The 20,791-nt window shown below is 36.9% G+C and overlaps 3 protein-coding genes across 3 annotated transcripts; 2 read left to right on the forward strand and 1 right to left on the reverse strand.

The window, feature by feature from the left end:
* Window positions 1-4,220: 4,220 nt before the first annotated feature.
* On the forward strand, window positions 4,221-11,489 carry GCK72_003239 (uncharacterized protein; the record flags this gene model as incomplete). Its single annotated transcript, XM_003091300.2, has 7 exons — window positions 4,221-4,325; window positions 5,299-5,586; window positions 6,486-6,886; window positions 8,744-9,367; window positions 10,031-10,194; window positions 10,243-10,386; window positions 11,305-11,489. The coding sequence occupies 7 exons, from the start codon at window positions 4,221-4,223 to the stop codon at window positions 11,487-11,489; spliced, it is 1,911 nt and encodes a 636-aa protein (XP_003091348.2).
* A 318-nt stretch (window positions 11,490-11,807) lies between these two features.
* Window positions 11,808-16,200, forward strand: GCK72_003240 (uncharacterized protein; the record flags this gene model as incomplete). The annotated part of the gene is made up of 3 exons (XM_003091302.2): window positions 11,808-11,821; window positions 13,815-14,049; window positions 15,985-16,200. 3 exons carry the CDS (start codon window positions 11,808-11,810, stop codon window positions 16,198-16,200), a joined length of 465 nt encoding a protein of 154 aa, XP_003091350.2.
* Window positions 16,201-17,661: 1,461 nt separating this feature from the next.
* Window positions 17,662-19,956, reverse strand: GCK72_003241 (uncharacterized protein; the record flags this gene model as incomplete). The annotated part of the gene is made up of 4 exons (XM_003091299.2): window positions 17,662-17,762; window positions 17,816-17,918; window positions 18,067-18,318; window positions 19,564-19,956. 4 exons carry the CDS (start codon window positions 19,954-19,956, stop codon window positions 17,662-17,664), a joined length of 849 nt encoding a protein of 282 aa, XP_003091347.2.
* Between the last annotated feature and the right edge of the window lie 835 nt (window positions 19,957-20,791).

Raw genomic sequence — 20,791 nt, forward strand, 5'->3', positions numbered from 1 at the left:
CGATAGCTCCGCCCACTTTTGAGATATGCGCTTTTGAAATTTTGGGACGAGAGGCTAAGAGTGTGAGAGAGCGCAGAGAAGTCAGTTTTTATATTTTTGAGTTGTTTTGACTATCAAAAACGTAGAAAACTGATTTTCAAAAAAAAACAAAAACGAATTGCCACCGGGCGGACTCGAACCCTGGTACTCCAGTGTGGACATGTTCAGTCGAAAATCCCACTGAGCCATTTGTTCGCTTTTTTGAAAATAGCCAAAAATGGGGTTTTTAGTGGTTTTGGACGGTTTTTAGCTGGATTATCGGATGTTTCCATCAATTTTAACCGGTTTCCACTCATTTTTGGTCAATTTTAAATTTTCTCGATCCTACTATCTATCCCTTTGTTTTTAGTTGCTTGGTTTTGAAGGTGTATGTGTCAACATCAATTTTTTCCGAAAATGTGGGATTCGGCATGGAAAAATAAGTTTTGCATAGTTTTTAACGTCATAAATGGAATTTTTCGGTTATTTTGATGTAAAAATCACATTTTGGCGGAAAAATGGCAGTTTTTCATCAATTTTTTGAATTTCCAACTTCAAAACCGGTTATCTCAAAAGTGGGCGGAGCTATCAAAAAAGTGTCAACTTCAAAAATGTAGTCCTGGTTTTGATCTACACGAACAACACAAAATCAAAAGTCTTGGACAACACCGTAACCCATGACGGAATCTCAAAGTCAAATGATTTCTCATTTTCACCGAACACTGTCCCTAAAGCTCCGTAAAAACAAAAAAAATAGTTTTTTTTTGTATTTTTGTGCCTTCTGACAGGTGGTGCGATCTCCTGTGTGTCCATCCAATCCAACAAGGTGTCATCTATCCGTTTTCCCCTTTTTCCAATTCATTTTCGGGGTCATCCTTGTTTGCTCTCGCCTTGTAGGGGAGGGCTTCTCCCCACCTTCCCTTTCTCCGGTTTATGTACATTTATATCTGAACACAAACACACAAAAGACTCCGCGGAAAACACCACTCCGCAAACCGATCGAAAGAACACTAGAAACGTTTTTGGAAAAAAAAAATTTCAAAAATTTTTTTGAAAATTTAAATTGGTGAGCCCGTCGCTCCATAATTTTCCAACCAATTTTATTGATTTTTATTTCATCTTGTAGATCAAAACCGGGCCTACATTTTTGTAGTTGACAGTTTTTTGATAGCTATTCACGCTTTTGAGATAAACACGGTTAAAGTTATGCACCCAGATTGCTGGGGGAGAGCGTCTCGCTTCTCTGCGTCTCTCCTCCTTTCGTCCTCTCGCTCTCTCAAGTACCTAACTTTGAGCGCGTGTATCTTAAAAGTGGGCGGAGCTATCAAAAAATTGTCAACTACAAAAATGTAGCTCTAGTTTTGATCTACATAACCACCCAAGAATTTTTGATTTTGGACCAAATCTGGTGTGGTTATACTGTGTCGAAGTTACCCTATTTTTTACTTTTTAAACCTCCCAGCTGCCCCTTTTCTTCATTAAAATTTATAGACCAACCCGTTTATGTACTTCCAGCTGTTCTTCGTACCACCCGTTTTTATTATCCGGCCTTCCAAAGTGGGCGGAGTCTGAGTAAGGGAGGAAAAGTAATGTAGTATGCTCTTTTCATTCATTTCCCCAAGGAGCTTCCCCTTTTTGGCTCCGAGGAGAAGAGGAGTGCAAAATAATGATGATGATGATGTCCGCTCTTTTTGTGATTTTTTGGGGGAGATTTGGGAGGTTTTGGGGTGGTGAGTAGTACATAGGCTTAGCGCATACTTTTAGGGAGACCACTCCCTGTAAAACCCCGAAATCTCAAAATCTCAAAATCTAGACAAAAAGCTATTATGAATTTTGTTATATTTCTGTTCAGCATGTCTGAATCAATATTTCAACCAATTTTCAGCAATTTCGACTTGTAATTTCTTGAGAAAAATTAATTTCAGTAAAATTTGGTCAGTGTAAGTTTAGACAGCCCAATTTCTATGGCATTTGAAAGATGAATCTCAGAAATGTTGAAATATTTTTATTCATCGTGTCCTAGTTAGTGTTTCAGCCTATTTTCAGCAAGATTTTGAAAAAATTCATTTTTGGTCACTGTAACTTTTTGTCAGTGTAACTTTTTGTCAGTGTAAGTTCCGACTGCCATTTTTTGATTAACTCGACGACAAAACTTATAAATTTTTGCATATTATTGTTAAGCATGTTTTATTTGCTATTTCAGCCAATTTTCAGCGTTTTCGACTTTTAATTTCTCAAGAAAAAATCAATTTCAGGATATTTTGGTCTGTGTAACTTTTGACAGTGTAACTTTTGTCAGTGTAACTTACATGGCCTAGAAATTTCTCATTTTTTTCCAAACCCCGCCCCTACTCCTATCATACCAACGCAAATTCATTCATTCATTCCATTTCCGTCTTTATTTCCGCTTTTATCTCTGTATGACTCATAAAAATCCGGATTTCCGATTTCCAGAAAGGTCAAATCATCTAAAATTCATGAATCTCAGTCCTTCCTCAGTCATTCAATTTTCAATTCTGGCAGAAAGATGAATTTGGACTCTTTTCCCCAAATTTTGGACCCCCCCCCCCTTTTTTTTGAAAAACGGAAAGGGATAGAGGGGGGAGCACGCAATAACTGAATAAATTTGTGTCCCCCTCTTTTCTTAAATGGTGTTGGCTCTGTGGCCGAGAGAGAGAGAGCATTCTCTCTTTCTTTTTTCGTCTAACTCTCTCCTACTTCTTCTCTCTCTCTCCTGTTTTTAAGCCACGGGATTTCTAGAATATGACTCATTTTTCTATTTTTTTACTATTTTTTCAGTCAGATTCCTTTTTTTCTAAATTGGTTCTCGATTAGAACGTTCCAGAGAGTTTCAAACCAGGGTTCCTTTTTTCATAGTTTTTGAGCTATTATTTATAGATTTTTCTTCCAATTTCAGACCGCAAACCGTGTTTCTAATTTTAATTTCATTTTTTTTTTGCATTTTTTGAAAATCTAATTTTTTCTGAAAATGCTCGATATTAGTTGAATTATCAATTAAAACATTGTTAATTATAAAATTTCAAATAATTTAAGATTTTTGACACTAGGGGCCTAGGATAGCCAATTTTCAATGATTTCGTTCTGCAAAATTTTGAAAAAATTCATTTTTGTCAGTGTAACTTTTTGTCAGTGTAAGTTCCGACTTCCAATTTTCGATAAACTCGCCGACAAAATTTATAAATTTTTGAATATTCTTGTTAAGCATGTCTTAATTAGTATCACTGTCAATTTTCAGCAATTTTGTCTAATAAGATTTCGGAAAATGGCACGTTTTTCTATCTTTGTTAACTTTTGGTAAGACCACTGCCTGTAAAACCTTGAAATCTCAAAATCTAGACAGCAAACTTTTATGAATTTTGTTATATTCTTGTTTAACATGTCTCAATTAGTATTTCAGCCAACATTTTCTATTTTCAGACAGTACATTTTAAAGAAAAATCATTTTAAATCATTTTTGTTAATTTTGGCATGTATATAATTTCCTGAATGTTCTTATACAGCATGTGTTAATTAATATTTCAGCCAATTTTCAGCAATTTAGACTTTAAATTTCTTGAGAAAAGTTGATTTTAGTATAATTTGGTCAGTGTAAGTTTTGACAGCCCGATTTCTCTGATATTCAAAAGATGAATCTCATAAATTTTAAAATATTTTTATTCGGCATGTTTTAGTTAGTATTACAGCCAATTTTCATTAATTTTGATCAATTAGTTTAAAAAAATCGCATTAAATTGGTCACTGTAACTTTTGTCATTGTAAATTTTGTCATTGTAATTTACATGGCCTAGAAATTTCTAGGCCATGTAAATTGCATACTTTAAAATTTCCTCAATTTCTTTTTTTTTATCTTCTCAATCTTATCGTTCTCTTCGTATCAATTTCTCAATTTATCCATTATTCCAGAAAACTACCTGGCCAAACCCCGCCCCCTATCCCTATCATACCAACGGAAATTCATCATGCGATAGGGCGATTCCCGGGACGACACGAATCAATCAATAAATCAATCAATAATGGCCAAAAATAATTCATTTAGCTACCGACACTGTTCTTCGGTCTTCACACAACTTCTCACAATTTCCTTATTCCTATTATTAATAGGCTCCGCCCACTCGACAACAGAATCACCCGGAGAGTTCGATGATGACGTCACCACTACAGTATCATCAATTGCTTCACCAATGCGACGGACTTATACAAACGAATGGGCGGTACGAATAGCTGGAGGAAAAGTGGAGGATGCCGAGCGGTTGGCCAACAAATACGGGTACACTAATTTGGGTCCGGTGAGTTATTCTGAAAATAAATTTGACGGTGTTTATAAATTTTATGGCTAAATAGATAAACTCTAGGGCTTCATTTTTGCAGTTGAAAATTTTTTGCTTGCTCCGCCCACTTTTGAGATATTCGTCTTCAAAGTTGGAAGTTCGCAAAAATTGAGCAAAACTGTCATTTCTTACGCTAAAATGTGATTTTTACATCAAAATAAGCGGAAAATTACATTTCCGACGTTAAAAACTATTTACCACCTATTTTTCCATGCAAAAACACTTTCTTTTCAACTGAAAATTAAAACAATTTTTTTTTTAGTTTTGGTAAAATTTGAAAGCTTGCAGAAGCTTTTTATAAAATTAGAAAAAGTTGCATTTAAAATTTGTTTATATGATTATATAGATCAAACCTAGTACTCCATTTTTTCAGTTGAAAATTTTTTGCTAGCTCCGCCCACTATGAGATATGCGTCTTCAAATATGCCTGCGGCGCTAGAATCTACAATCTGGCGCGCCTTTGGCGCAGACATGTCTGCGACGCTATAATAATTATTTGAAACTGTCTGGGGTGCCTGCGGCGCTAGAATCGTTATTTAAAATTGTCTGGGGCGCCCTCGGCGCAAATAAAAATACAATGTCAAAAAAATTGCTAATCAAACCCCTTCAAAGATTAGCAACTTCTTTGTCACTGTATTTTTGTCTGCGCCGAAGGCGCCCCAGGCGATTCTAAATAACGATTCTAGCGCCGCAGGCACCCCAGACAGTTGTAAATTATCATTATAGCGTCGCAGGCACGTTTGCGCCGAAGGCGCGCCAGTTCGTGGATTCTAGTGCCGCAGGCATCTTTAAAGGCGCATATCTCAAAAGTGGGCGGAGCTAGCAAAAAATTTTTAATTACAAAAATGTAGCCCTAGACTTGATCTACACAATCATTTACGTTTCAAATCTATCCGACGTCTTTAAAAACAATAAAAATCGATTTTTCCAGATAATTCCGGGTGACGAGTTCTATCTGTTCCGTGACGATCGAAAAAAGTCTCGATCAGCGAGAAAAACGAGAAGTCTCTCGGCGAATCAACTTCAACACGAAGAAGATGTGATGTGGATGGAGCAACAAGTGGCGAAGAGGCGAGTGAAGAGAGGCTATCGACGGATCAAGCGGCATACGGATGATAATGAGATAATTGAGGAGGATGAGGGACGGCAAGTGAGCAAATCGAGGAATAGAAAACATCCCGATCCAAACGACCCGTTATGGACTGATATGTGGTACTTGGTGAGTGGAAAATGCTTTTTGAAAAAAAAAACACTGTTTTTTGAAAATTTTCTGAAAATCTTCTGAAAATCAGTCAACTTTGACTTGGTGTCCTGAACACTGGTATTGTACAAAATTAAATATTTTATATCAATTTGTAGATAAAGTCTGGGGCTACATTTTTGCAATAGACAACATTTTGGTAGCTCCTCCCACTTTTGAGATACGCGTCTTCAAAGATAGTTTACTCACAGCACTGCGGAGGGGAGAGGGGAGGAGACGCAGAGAAGCGAGACACCCTCCTCCTTTCTCACGCTCTCTCGCCCCCAGGAGAGTGACTGAGTTTAAAGCCGTATATCTCAAAAATGGGCGGAGCTATCAAAAAGTTGCCAACTACAAAAATGTAGCCTTGGTTTTGATCTACACGATAGTTTAAAAATTTTCAGTTTTGGACAAAATCGGAGCCCAAGACGGGCGGTCAAAGTTGGTTGATTTTTATGTTACAAGGAAGCAAAATCTAAATAATGTTCAACCATTTTTAACTCATTCCCACTAATTTTGAGATTTTTTTTCCGGTTTTTTGAAAACTTGATTTTGAGCAAAATTACAGATGTGGTGGCCTAGAAATTCATATCGATCGATTTTTTGCAAAAATCTAAAAAAAATTTCGACCAATTTTAGCTCTGATTTCACTAATTTTCAGTTTTTAGAAATATGGGTTTTGAACTTTCGAAGTGATGGTCTAGAAATTCATTGTTAGGCCATTGACTTCTGGTGGCCTGGAAAGCCAAGTTAGGGGTTTCTAGGTCACTGAAGGCGTGAGAAAAATTTGTCAGTGTAACTTTTGTCGGTGTAAAAAAATTGGTAATTTTTTTTTCAAAAAGTGATTTTTCATGTTAAAAACGTCCAATTTTTTGCAGAACCGCGGCCAAAACGACCACGACTTCACCGCCCGTATGGACCACAACGTGAAGGAGGCGTGGGACCTTGGCTACACGGGAAAAGGGGTCGTTGTGACAATTCTAGACGACGGTCTCGAACGAACCCATCCGGATATCTCACCGAATTATGACGAACGAGCGTCGTACGATGTCAACGATCGGGATAGTGATCCGATGCCTCGATATGAGTTTTCGGATGAGAATCGACATGGGACACGGTGTGCTGGAGAGGTGGCGGCGATATTTAATAATAGTTTGTGTATTGTTGGGATAGCGTATAACGCGAGAATTGGTGGGATTCGGATGTTGGATGGTGATGTGACGGATGCGGTGGAGGCGGCGTCTGTCGGACATAATGCGGATTATATCGATATTTATAGGTACGTGAGAAATATTTTCTAAATATTCGGAAATAAAATGAATGAATGAGTTTGCGTTGGTATGATAGGGATAGGGGCGGGACTTGGTAAAAAATGAGAAATTTCTAGGCCATGTAAGTTACACTGACCAAAATATACTAAAATTGATATTTCTGGAGAAATTGCAAGTCGAAATTGCTGAAAACTGATTAAGATATCAAATCAGACATGCTCAACAAGAATATACAAAAAATTCGAATTTTGTCGATTAGTTTTTCAAAAATTGAAAGTCAAAACTTACACTGACAAAGTACACTGACAAAGTTACACTGACAAAAAGTTACAGTGACCAAAAATGATTTTTCTCAAACACTTATCTATTAAAGGTGGACAAAACTCAACTCTGATATTTTCATAGAATAATGTATGAGTACCGGTGATTTCATTTTCATATCGATAAAATTTTAAAAATCGGTCTGGAACCCGCTGAGAGCGATCGCCGGTGAGTTTGGGCATTTCGGTGGCCTAGAAATTCGACTTCGGCCATGTTGAATTTTTCAAATTTTAACGCTATTTTCGGTCATTTTTGTTGTTTTCTTTCAATAATTTCGAAAGTAAACGGCAAAAATTGATTGAATTATTACAAAAATGTTAGAAAAAACGAAGAAAACTCGAAAAAAACAACATTTTCGAAAAAGTTCTAGAATGTTCCACGCCCACAGAAATGCCCAAACTGTTTCGCCGCTCGTTCTCCGCGGGGAATGAACCGAATTGAAAAATTCTTGAAATATGAAGATGAACTCACGGAAATGAACAAAGGAACATACGACTGAACTCGAATTTCTGAGCCATACCGCCAATTTTCACCAGCCACCGAAATGCCCAAACTCACCGGCGATCGCTCTCAGCGGGTTCCAGACCGATTTTTAAATTTTTTTCGATATGAAAATGAACTCACCGGTACTCATACATTATTCTATGAAAATATCAGAGTTGAGTTTAGTCCACCTTTAAAATTGCTGAAAATAGGCTGAAATACTAAATAAGACACGTTGCATAAAAATATTTCAAAATTTCTGAGATTCAATTTTTGAATATCAGAGAAATTGGGGCTGTCAAAACTTACACTGACCAAATTATACTAAAATTAATTTTTCTCAAAAAATTAAAAGTCGAAATTGCTGAAAATCGGCTGAAATACTAATTAAGACATGCTAAACAGGAATATAGCAAAATTTATAATAGTTTTCTGTCTAGATTTTGAGATTTCGAGGTTTTACAGAGAGTAGTTTTACCAAAAATTAACAAATTATAACTAAAAGTGTCATTTTTCGAAAACATATCAGTCAAAATTGCTGGAAATTGGCTGAATTGCTAAGGAATACAAATTAAACAAGAATATAACAAAATTTCAAAATATTTTTATTCAGCATGTCTTAATTAGTATTTCAGCCAATTTCCAGCAATTTTGATCGAAAAGTTTTCGAAAAATGACGTTTCATTCATAATTTGTTAATTTTTGGTAAAACTATTCCCTGTAAAACCTCGATATCTCAAAATTTAGACTGCAAACTTTTAAAAATTTTGTTATATTCTAGTTCAGCGTGTCTTAACAGCAAGATTTTGAGAAAAATCATTTTTGGTCACTGTAACTTTTTGGCAGTGTAACTTTTTGTCAGTGTAAGTTCCGACTGCCAATTTTTGATAAACTCACTGACAAAATTTGTTAATTTTTGCATATTTTCAATCAAGATGTCCGATTTAGTATTTCAGTCAATTTTCAGCAATTTCGACTGGTAATTTCTTGAGAAGAATCAATTTTAGTGTAATTTGGTCAGTGTAGTTTGCGACATTTACTAATTATTTTATATATTCCAGCGCCTCGTGGGGTCCCGACGATGACGGTCGTACCGTCGACGGACCAGCAAAGCTAACACGTAGCGCATTCGAGAAAGGCATCACAATGGGACGAAAAGGAAAGGGATCCATTTTTGTGTGGGCATCCGGAAACGGTGGAAAAGATGCGGACTCTTGTAACTGCGACGGTTACACCAATTCGATTTACACTCTCTCAATATCATCTGCCACTGAAAACGGCAATATTCCATGGTACTCTGAAGCGTGTAGCTCCACTCTAGCGACCACCTACTCCAGCGGTGCAACCGGAGAGAAAATGATCGTGACGACTGATCTACACCACGCGTGCACTAACATGCATACAGGTACCAGTGCCAGCGCCCCGTTGGCCGCTGGTATCGTCGCGTTGGCGCTCGAGGCGAATCCACAATTGACGTGGCGAGACCTTCAACACATTGTGATTCGAACCGCCAAGCCTATCAACTTGAGAGCTGGCGATTGGACTACAAATGGAGTCGGGAGGAATGTGTCACATAGTTTCGGGTATGGGTTGATGGATGCTGGGGCGATGGTGAAGTTGGCGAAGATTTGGAAACGGGTTGATGAGCAACATAGGTGTCGACAGTTTTATCCGAGCAGGTATAAGTGAGTTTTTATTTTTATTTTTTGAAAATTAATTAAATAATTTTTTACACTGACAAAAATTACACTGACAAAAGTTACACTGACAAAAGTTACTCTGAAAATTTTTTGATGGCCTAGAAATCTCAGATATGAAGTTCTAGGCCATCACTTCTAGAGCGTTGTAACTTTGCTCAAAATCAACATTTTTGAAAGAAAATTTCTTAGATTTTGGTATCTTGTAACTTTGTAAACTTTGATTCGAAATTTTTGAAATTTATATATTTTTGTAGATAAAATCTAGCTCTACATTTTTGCAGTTGACAAGTTTTTGATAGCTCCACCCACTTTTGAGATATGCACCTTTAAACTCAGTCACCCTGGTGGGGGCGAGAGAGCGTGCGAAACGAGGAGGGTGTCTCGCTTCTCTGCGTCTCTCCCTCTTTCCCCTTGCAGTGCTGAGAGGTACCCATCTTTAAAGGCGCGTATCTCAAAAGTGGTAAGAGCTATCAAAAAGTTGTAAATTGAAGAAATGTAGCCCTGTTTTTGATCTACAAAACAATTTAAAACTTTTTGATTTTGGACAAAAGCGGAGCTCAATATGGATGGTCAAAGTTGACCACATTTTGAGTTATTTTTAGGGAAAAATTGAAATTTCTTCCAACACATTTAAAATTATTCTTGCAGAAATATTCCAAATGGAAACCGTCTCCAACTTCAACTCTACTCGGACGGATGCTATGCAGCCGCCGAGGAGAACAAAGTGTCTTATGTGGAACACGTGCAGGCGATAGTCACCCTAAAAGCACCAAAACGAGGAGACCTCCAAATCTATCTGACATCTCCTTCAGGTACAGTAACCCAAGCAAAAAATTGTAGATCAAAAATAACTTTTTTAGGCACAAAATCGACGTTGCTAACGAAGCGAGCGCGTGACACGTCACGTAGCGGTTTCACCGATTGGGCGTTCATGACGACGCATAATTGGGGAGAGCAGGCGGCCGGGTTGTGGATTTTGGAGATTGATAATGATGGATGGGATGGTGAGTTGTTTGACAAGGATTTGGCAGAGAAAAACCAAAAAAAAACTCCCAAAAAATATGGAAAATCGGCAAACTTTGAAAAATGCAAAAAAAAATAATTTTGAAAAATTTTCCCAACTTTGACCTCCCGTCTTTGACTTTAAATTTTTTCCAAAAGTCAATATTTTTATAATGTTTTGTAGACCAAAAATAGAACTACATTTTTGTAGTTGACAACTTTTTGATAGCTCCGCCCACTGCTGAGATATGCGCCTTTAAAGACAACAGAGAGAACGCTCTTCTCGGGAGGCTATCTTTAAAGGCACAGGCATATCTCAAAAGTGGGTGGAGCTAGCAAAAAACTTTTCACAGCAAAAATGTAGCCCTGGTTTTGATCTACACAAATTAATTAAAATTTTCAAACTCCTGCTATACCTGACATCAGGATAGCTCTTTGAAAATAACAAAAATAATCATTTTTCACTGAAAAAACAAAAAAATTTCGAAACTTTGTAACCCCGTATTGAGCTTATTTCTTGTCTAAAGTTAATTTTTTTACATGGTTACGTAGATCAAAAATAGGGCTATAATTTTACAGTTGAAAGTTTTTTGATAGCTCCGCCCACTTTTGAGATATGCATCTTTAAAGATAGGCGCCGAGGTGCTGCAAGAAGGAGGAGGGGAGAGACGCAGAGAAACGAGACACCCTCCTCGTTTCGCACGCTCTCTCGCACATCTAGGTTGCTATCTTTAAAAGCGCATATCTCAAAAGTGGGCGGAGCTATCAAAAAAGTGTTAACTACAAAAATGAAGCTCTTGATTTGATCTACACGACGATTTAAAAATTTTCAATTTTGGACAAAAATGTAGCTCAAAACGGTCCGTCAAAGTTGGTCGATTTAAAAAATGTTTTTTGATCTACAACTTTTTTTTCTCCAGACGCCGAACTAGTGAAATGGGAGCTCGTCTTGTACGGTACCGATCGGGAAACCGGAGATTTCGGTGGCCTCCACACGTCGCCTCTCGCCGTCAGAAGTGTCCAAATGGAGGCGACGTCGTCGGGATTCAGAATACATAACGTCTTCTTTTCCGTCATCGTGATGATAATTTTTAGATTTTTGTAGATCACACAACTTTTATTGTATTGATTCGATCTCTTTTCATATCTTTTTTTAAAGCTTTTTTTCAAAAAATTCCTGCGTCTCTCGTTTTTCCACACTCTCTCTCTCTCTCCCTTGAATACGGTACAATTTCGGTTTCTGTACATTCCGCTTTTATTGATTGATTTTTTCACTTTTCACAACAAAAAACACAACGATTAGTTTCTTCTTTTTCCCCTTGACATTTTCATTTTGGTGCTACGTGGATTAAATTTTTTTATTAAATTTTATAGAAAAATAAATTTATTGATTGATTTGAAATTATTTTTGATTTTTACAACGATGGAGATGATTGAGTGAGTTGTAAGGGGGTGCCAAGTGCGCTCTGTCGAACTTTTTGGCGCGAAATCTTTTTGATTGGGATTTCTCGAAATTTCGTTGATGAAAATTGCTGAAAGTTGGCTGAAATACTAATTAAGACATGCTTAACGAGAATATGCAAAAATTGAAAAATTTTCTCGGTGAATTTATCGAAAATTGGCAGTCGGAACTTACACTGACAAACTACACTAACAAAAAGTTACACTGACAAAAAATTACAGTGCTCAAAAATGATTTTTCTCAAAAAAATTTTGTTGAAAATTGACTGAAACACTAACTTAGACATGCTAAACATATTTATGTAAAAATTTCGATAAATAAATAGGGAAATTTTTGAAATCTCTGGATAGAAAGCTAGGCATCTATCAAGAAATCGCCACTTTTAAGGCCAAAAATCTTAAAATTTCAGACATTTTTAGATTAGGAATGTTTTAATTATATACTCACAATTTTCTAGCGTTTCTAGTTGATTAGATCAAGGAAAAACATTTTTAATCCAAAATTGCATTTTTTGAAATTTCTCCAATTTTTTGTTTTTTCTCAAAAAATTACATGTCAAAATTGCTGAAAATTGGCTGAAATACTGATCAAGACATGCCAAACAAGAATATTTAAGAAATTATAAATGTTCATAAGTTAGATTTTGAGATTTCATGGTTTATAGGTAGAAAACATGCTGAAAGTTCACAAAAATGACTAAAAAGTGTCCTTTTTTGAAAACCGATCGTTCAAAATTGCTGAAAATTTACTGAAATACTAATTAAGACAAGTTTAACAAGAATATGCAAAAAATTACGAGTTTTGTCGATGAGTTTATCAAAAATTGAAAGTTAAAACTTACACTGACAAAGTTACACTGACAAAAAATTACAGTGACCGAAAATGATTTTTCTTAAAAACTTATAGATTAAAATTGCTAAAAATAGGCTGAAACACTAACTAAGACACAATAAATTAAAATATTTTAGAATCTCTGAGATTCAATTTTTGAATATCAGAGAAACTGGGCATCGTCAAAACTTACAGTGACAAAATTATACTAAAATTGATTTTTCCTCAAGAAATTAAAAATTGAAATTGCTGAAAATTGGCAGAAATACTAAATCAGACATGCTAAACAGGAATATAACAAAATTTATAATAGTTTGCTGTCTAGATTTTGAGATTTCGAGCTTTTACAGGGAGTAGTTTTACCAAAAATTAACAAATTTTGACTAAAATTGTCATTTTTCGAAAAACTTTTTGATCAAAATTGCTGAAGATTGGCTGAAATATCAATTAAGGCATGCTGAATGAAAATATTTTGAAATTTGGTAATATTCTTGTTTAATTTGTATTCCTTAGCATTTCTGCCAATTTCCACCAATTTCCATTAAAAAATGACACTTTTAGTCATAATTTGTTAATTTTCGGTAATACCACTCCTGTAAAACCTCGAAATCTCAAAATCCAGACAGCAAACTTTAAAAAAATTTGTTATATTCCTGTTCAGCATGTCTTAATTAGTATTTCAGCCGATTTTCAGCAATTTCAATCAGAAACATTTTGAGAAAAATCATTTTTGGTTACTGTAACTTTTGTCAGTGTAATTTTGTCAGTGTAAGTTCCGACTGCCAATTTTCGATAAACTCACTGACAAAATTTGTAAATTTTTTAATATTCTGGTTAAGCATGTCTGGTTTAGTATTCCAGCCGATTTTCAGCAATTTCGACTAGTAATTTCTGAGACAGATTTTAAGATATAGATGCTAATGTTAGTGAGATTACCAAAAATAAAATAAAAATTATCGATTTTTCAAAAAAAAATAAATAGCTGTTTTCAAAAGCTACACAACATAATTTATATATCACCAGAAAGCTGAAATCTCCATAAGTCTGAAACTATTTTTAAAACTTGTCCACCGCTAAAACCAACCGAGTTACACCAATTTTAGTCATTAATACAAATAATTTTTTATAATTTTCCAGTTACATTCAAATAGCGACACTTGTTCTGATGCCAGTCATGTTTGTACTATGCGTGAAGAAGAAATCAAAGAAGAAAGCAAAGAAATTGGTCCCATCGCCTCCAGAACAACCGAATCCGCCCGTATCGCCATCCGTCAGCACCCAACCGTTGACTGGAATCAAGTATAGTGAACTGAAGAGACGACAGAAGCCGATGGTCATTTTTGATGATAATGAAAAGTCAAGAAGTGTCAGTGTAAGTGGAGTCCGGTAGATCAAAACCAGGGCTATATTTTTGTAGTTGACAACTTTTTTCTAGCTCCGCCCACTTTTGGGATAAGCGGCCTTGAAGTTGAAAAATCGTTGAAAGCCGTCAAAACATGACTTGTACGTTGAAATATTAAGAAAATTGCAGTTTTCCGCACAAAAAAATCGCTTTAAACTCAATCTTATGCATCAAAAACACTATTTCTAGTGAGTTGGTGGTGTAGGGGAGTCTAAAAATCGCATGAAGTGCAAAAAATTACAGTCAATAATTGGATTTTTTCAAGAAAAATAATTTAGAGACACCGTCACGGAACCTGAAATCAATCGATAATCCAAAATGTTATATTATAATTGTAGATCAAAACTAGATCTCCATTTTTGTAGTTGACGGTTTTTTCTAGCTCCGCCCACTTTTGAGATATGCGCCTTTAAAGTTTCTCATGTCATTTTTGACGCCAAAATACGATTTTTACATCAAAATAACCGGAAAATTCCACTTCTGACGTTAAAAACCATTAGAAATATTTTTTCCATGTCGGAATTCACGTTTTTAACAAAAATTTGGTTTGCCGAGAAAGTTAAGGTCAAGGTGCACCACTATGAAAATGGGTATCAACATAGTTGTCAAGGCCCGGGCCGGCCCGGCAAGGCCCGGCAAGGCCCGAAGGCCCGGGCCGGGCCGGGCCGGTAGAAAATTTTCAAGGCCCGGCCCGGCCCGAAGGCCCGGCTTCAAAAAACGACCCTTTTTTTTCCAATTTTTTTTCCAATTTTTTTCAATTTTTCATCGGAAATGTGACCATTTTTGACTATTTTTCAGAATTTCTTCTATTTCTGACTGATAGTCGAAAATGTGACTTTTTCGCAAAAAAATTCAAAAAAATTCAAAAAATTTGAAAAAATTTGAAAATTTGACTTTCGCGCCAATTTGCCCGGGCCTTCGGGCCGGGCCTTCGGGCCGGGCCTTAAGCCCGGCCCGGCCCGGGCCGGGCCCTGATTTCGCCGACAAGGCCCGGCCCGGCCCGGCCCGGGCCTTGACAACTATGGGTATCAGGGTTCGATCCCGCTGGGTGAAATTGTTTTTAAATTTTAAATTTTTTCTGGTTTTACTTTGTTTTGTCTTGTAGATCGAATCCAGTGCTCTATTTTTGCATTTGACACTTTTTTGATAGCTCCGCCCACTTTTGAGATATGCGCATTTGAAGTTGAGAAATCGTCAAAAAAGACATTTTTATCGTAAAAACATGGTTTTTGCATCGAAATTGCCGGGCAATTGCAATTTTCTTACAAACAACTTTTAATAAGTCAGTTTTTTGCGTCAAAAACCAAATTTCGCCAAAAAATTAGAAATTACTACTTTACACCACTTCAAAAAGTGAAAAAAAACTTTTGAAATTTTGTTTTAGAAATTTTTTTTTTTCAGATTTTCCAGTGAAAACTTATATTTTGCATTTTAAAGCGGTTTTATATATATATTTTTTTGATATTCCACTCAAAGTATTTTTTTTTCTCAAAAAATCCCCCCATTTCAGTAACATTCCGGGCTAATAACCACCAGTCACCTAAAAATTCCGAAATTATCAAATGTGGGCGGAGCTAAAAAAAGAGGGGCAGAGCTGAAAACAACATGTTTAGGTAGATCAAAACCAGGGCTACATTTTTGTAGTTGACAACTTTTTTCTAGCTCCGCCCACTTTTGAGATATGCGCCTTTTAAGATAGCGGGGTGTTTGACTGCTGAAATCTTTAAAGGCGCATATCTCAAAAGTGGGCGGAGCTACCATAAAAATGCCAACTACAAAAATGTAGCTTTTGATTTGATCTATACAATGATATAAGTTATGATCTAATTGGAATAGCAGATAAAGCCACCGCGTGATCTCAAAGTTGACCAATTTTTCTGAAATCTAATTTTTTAAAAATTCCAGAACGCGAAAACGCCCAAATCGCGATCCGTCGAGGAGTCGTCGTTACGCATCAAGCCCACCGTCAACTCGAATTCTCATATAATCGATTCGTCGGCATCAGTCCACGAGAAAGAGAAAGAGGACGAGAAAGCGTCGAAGGCGCCCCAGCTTCCCGCCAAAAATGAAAATGACGATGACTGTGGAGAGGATCGAAGAAGTGGAGACGAGGAGGACTGATTTATTGAATTTTGATGATCGAATAGTAATAAAAATGGAGGCGGAGCTTAGCTCGGTCACAATATTTCAAAAAGGGGACGGAGCCTTAAAATGGGCGGGACCTTGTTAACATTCTGAAAAAAGGAGAAAAAGGGGCGGAGCCTTGTTCACAAAATTGCAGTTAGGGAGAAGGGGCGGAGTCTAAAAGGGGCGGGACTTTGTTTACAAAATTTTGAAATGTTGAAAGGGGCGGAGCTTTGTTCACAATATTTCAAAAAACGGAGGAAAAGGGGCGAAGCTTAAAATGAGCGGGAATCATTAGGAACCAAACATCACAGGGAGAAAAAGTGGACGGGGCTTAGACAAAAAATAAAAAGTGGGCGGGGCTTAGACAAAAAATAAAAAGTGGGCGGGGCTTAGAAAATCAGCAGTCGACGGTGACACCTGGAATTGATGCTAGCTGTTGTAGGAGACTGTCGCTGGAAATTTTTGATCTACCTACCTTCTCGAAAAAGTCGATAATTGAAGCAACAAAAAAATCGATAAATTAGTATGTTGGGTTACTGTAGGCGTGACGGACGGACATGGTGTTAAACTGAAAATAAGAAGATTAGGACGTTTTGCAACTGAGACGTTTCGCAACTAAAGAAAAAATCAAATTCATACCTCCATTGTTACGGTTTTGGCTTTGTTGTTCGAACTCCATGAAGTCCTGGAAGAAAAACATTGGCTAACTTTGAGACATTGTCTAGCTGTCAGATTGAATTCAACATTTTTAGTTTCTAACTAGTTTTGTAGATCAAAACCAGGGCTACATTTTTGTTGTTGACAACTTTTTGAAAGCTCCGCCCACTTTTGAGATATGCGACTTTAAAGAGAGCTTTTCCTTCTCGGGAGGCTATCTTTAAAGGCACACGCATTACTGAAAAGTGGGCGGAGCTATCAAAAAGTTGTCAACTACAAAAATGTAGCTCTATTTTTGATCTACAAGATAAAATAGATCCAAAACAGAAAAAACAAAAAAAATTCAAAAATTGACCCCAAGCGGGATCGAACCCTGGTACCCATTCTTAAAGTAGTGCACCTTGACCAAGATCTACTCGGCCAATTAAATTTTTGCTAGAAATGTGGTTTCCGACATGGAAAAACAGATTTCGGATAGTTTTTAACGTCAGAAATAGAATTTTCCGGTTATTATGATGAAAAAACACATTTTCGAGTTAAAAATAACATGAGAAACTTTAAAGATGCAAATCTCAAAAGTGGGCGGAGCTAGGAAAAAACCGTCAACTACAAAAATGGAGATCTAGTTTTGATCTACAAAAATAATATAACATTTTGAATTATCGATTGATTTCAGGTTCCGTGACGGTGTCTCAAAAAAATTGGGGAAATTTTTCTTTAAATTTAAAAAAAAAACATTTTTTGAAAATTTTTCATTTTTTTACTGTAATTTTTTGCACTTCATACAATTTTCAAAAACTACAGTAACCCAGAACTACAGTAACCCCAACACCAACTCACAATCAAGAACGTCGCTCCCAATAAGACTCCCTTCAACTTCACATCCAAATCTCCTGGGACTGAAAAAAACAAAAAAGTGGGCGTGGCCTAATTCCAGAAATTCCAGACTTACAGTTGACGGCAAAGGTGTCGGCGTCGGTGAACGCCTCACGGAAGCATCCTCCCCACTTTTTGGTGATCGCTCCGACGATTGTGCCGTTGTTGGCGGTTTTGATCTGCAAAAAAAAAATAGTGAGTTTTAAGCCTAAGCCTAATTTAAGCCTAAGCCTAAGCCTAAGTAAAAAATTTTTTTAATTATATAAGATTTTTTTCGTTTTGTTTAAGCCTAAACCTAAGATTATGCTTAAGACTCCGCCCACTCACCGGGAACTCCTTATCCTGACATCCGCACAACATACAACAACACGGTCCATCGATTTGGAAGATCACGTTGCCATCACCATCACACACGTCGTAATTCGACGACATGAAACCGCACCGTTGCCGAATTATACCGAGAACGCCCATCGACGGCGTCTCGACGACGCATTCTTGTTGGCAGCAGCCGACGCAAGCGAAGCAACCGTAGCAACCGCCACCGCAACACTTGAACTCGCGTTTGATGGTGAGCACTTCCTGAAAATTTGGTTTTTAAGAATATAATCTTGGAGATCAAAGATAGGGCTACATTTTTGCAGTTGACGATTTTTTGATAGCTCCGCCCACTTTTGAGATATGCGCCTTTAAAGATAAGGTTCTGCCTACCCTTCGTTCTAAGATTGCTGTCTTTAAAGGCGCATATCTCAAAAGTGGGCGGAGCTATCGGAAAATTGTCAACTACAAAAATGTAGTTCTAGATTTGATCTACCTAAATTTATGAAAATTATTGCTTAGATATCACTATGATGTTTTGAAACCAGAGAAAAATTGAAAAAAAATGATTTTTTTTGTTGCTAAAATTAATTTAAATTTCCAATCAAACATATAATTTAAGTTTTTTTGAGTTTTTATTATTTTCATATAAAAATACTCTGCATCGAAAATCAAAAAATATATAAAACAACTTAAAAACTTGAGTTTTCACCAGAAAATCTGAAAAAATTTGAGAAAAAAAAAATTTTCAACACTTTTTTTCACATTTTGAAGTCGTATTAAATAGCGAGTTTTGTTGTTTTGCAAAATTTGTTATTTGCACGATGTAGATCAAATCCGGTTCTTCATTTTCTTAACAATTTTCTGATAGCACCGCCCACTTTTCAGTTATGCATGTGCCTTTAAGATCGTATCCTTGGTAGCAATAGGCGTCAATCTTTAAAGGCGCATATCGCAATAGTGGGCGGAGCTAGAAAAAAAATTGTCTACTACAAAAATAAAGCTCTAGTCTTGATCTACAAGATAAAATAAACAAAAAACAGAAAAACTAAAAAATTCAGAAAAATTGGCGCCAAGCGGGATCGAACCCTGGTACCCATTCTCATAGTTGTCCACCTTCCCTTCTCGGACAAATTTTTGCTAAAAATGTGGTTTCCTACATAAAAAATTGAGTTTTAAATTGTTTTTAACGTCAGAAATGAGATTTTCCGGTTATTTTGATGTAAAAATCACCTAAATGACTAATTTAAGCAATTTCCAAATTATCTCGCTTCTCTGCGTCTCCCTCTTCTTTCTACTGCAGTGCTGTGAGGTACCTGTCTTTGAGCGCGCATATCTCAATAGTGGGCGGAGTTACCGAAAAAGTGTCCACTACAAAAATGTAGCCCTTGATTTGATCTACAAATTGTGCGTAAATGCAAATAAATCCGGTCAGAACTGAAGTCGTGACGGTATCTCAAAGTTGGTCGATTTTCACAAAACTTTAAAAAAATTTCAAGACGTCCTCACCCTCTTAAAGTTATCAACGACATGCATGACGAATCCGCGATTCGGTCCGCAACACTGTCGTTCACAGCATCCGGACTCCTCGAACGCATAATAGCACTGCTCGCCATTCGCATTCTTCAACACGTACTTATTCTTCGTCTCCCAATCCGTCACTATCTCAATTAGCTCCTTGATCTGGTGTACCATAATCATATCCAGGTAGGTCAAATACTCGAGACCCGTTGGCACACCCTGGATGGCCGGTGGGAGGGGCATCCAGACGGCTCCGGGAGCCGGTTGAACGAACGCGCCCGGTTGCGTGGTGATTGTTGGCTGCATTTGGAATTGCTGCACCGGGTTGGCTTGTTGGGGCGCGTAGCCCGGTTGTAGGTTGATTACGGCCTGGTTTTGCATGTTAAAACCTAGAAATTGTACACATTAATAGAAAAAAATGAGAAAAATTGGAGAAAATCGCGAAAAAACGACAAAAAAAATTTGAAAATTTAGGATCGGGGTACTGTAGTTGGGATCCTGGATCCTGGAAGAGGACTACTGTGGGTTACTGTAGCGACCAGGTTATTGTAGCCTAGGATCCTAAAATAGCTTGGAATACTGTAGTAGGAAATATCGAAAAAATTTGGAAAATTTAGGATCGGGGTACTGTAGTTGGGATCCTAGATCCTGGATCCTGGAAGAGGACTACTGTGGGTTACTGTAGCGACCAGGTTATTGTAGCCTAGGATCCCAAAATAGCTTGGGAAACTGTAGTAGGAAAAATCAAAATTTTTTTGAAAATTTAGGATCGGGGTACTGTAGTTGGATCCTAGATCCTGGATCCTGGAAGAGGTGGGTTACTGTAGCTACTAAAGAATGCTCGGTGGCTTAGGATATCTAGATTGCCTGGGATACTGTAGCTGAGATAAAAAATCAAAAAAACTTGGAAAATTTAGGATCGGAGTAGTTGGGATCCTAGATCCTAGATCTCAGTTCCTGGAAGAGAATTACTGTGGGTTACTGTAGTTGCTAAAGTCACCATTCATGCTTAAAGGGATACGGTATTGTAGATTTGAATCCTGGAATTCTGGTTAAGTTGTAAAAAAAATTTAAAAAAATAGAAAAAATCACGCTTTTTATTTGAAAATTTAGGATCGGGGTACTGTAGTTGGGATCCTAGATCCTGGAAGAGGACTACTGTAGGTTACTGTAGCTATTTAAATCACCATTTAAGGGATACGGTACTAAGTGGTGA

This window comes from Caenorhabditis remanei, chromosome I (genome assembly GCF_010183535.1).
Source record: "Caenorhabditis remanei strain PX506 chromosome I, whole genome shotgun sequence".
NCBI classification, from domain to species: domain Eukaryota; kingdom Metazoa; phylum Nematoda; class Chromadorea; order Rhabditida; family Rhabditidae; genus Caenorhabditis; species Caenorhabditis remanei.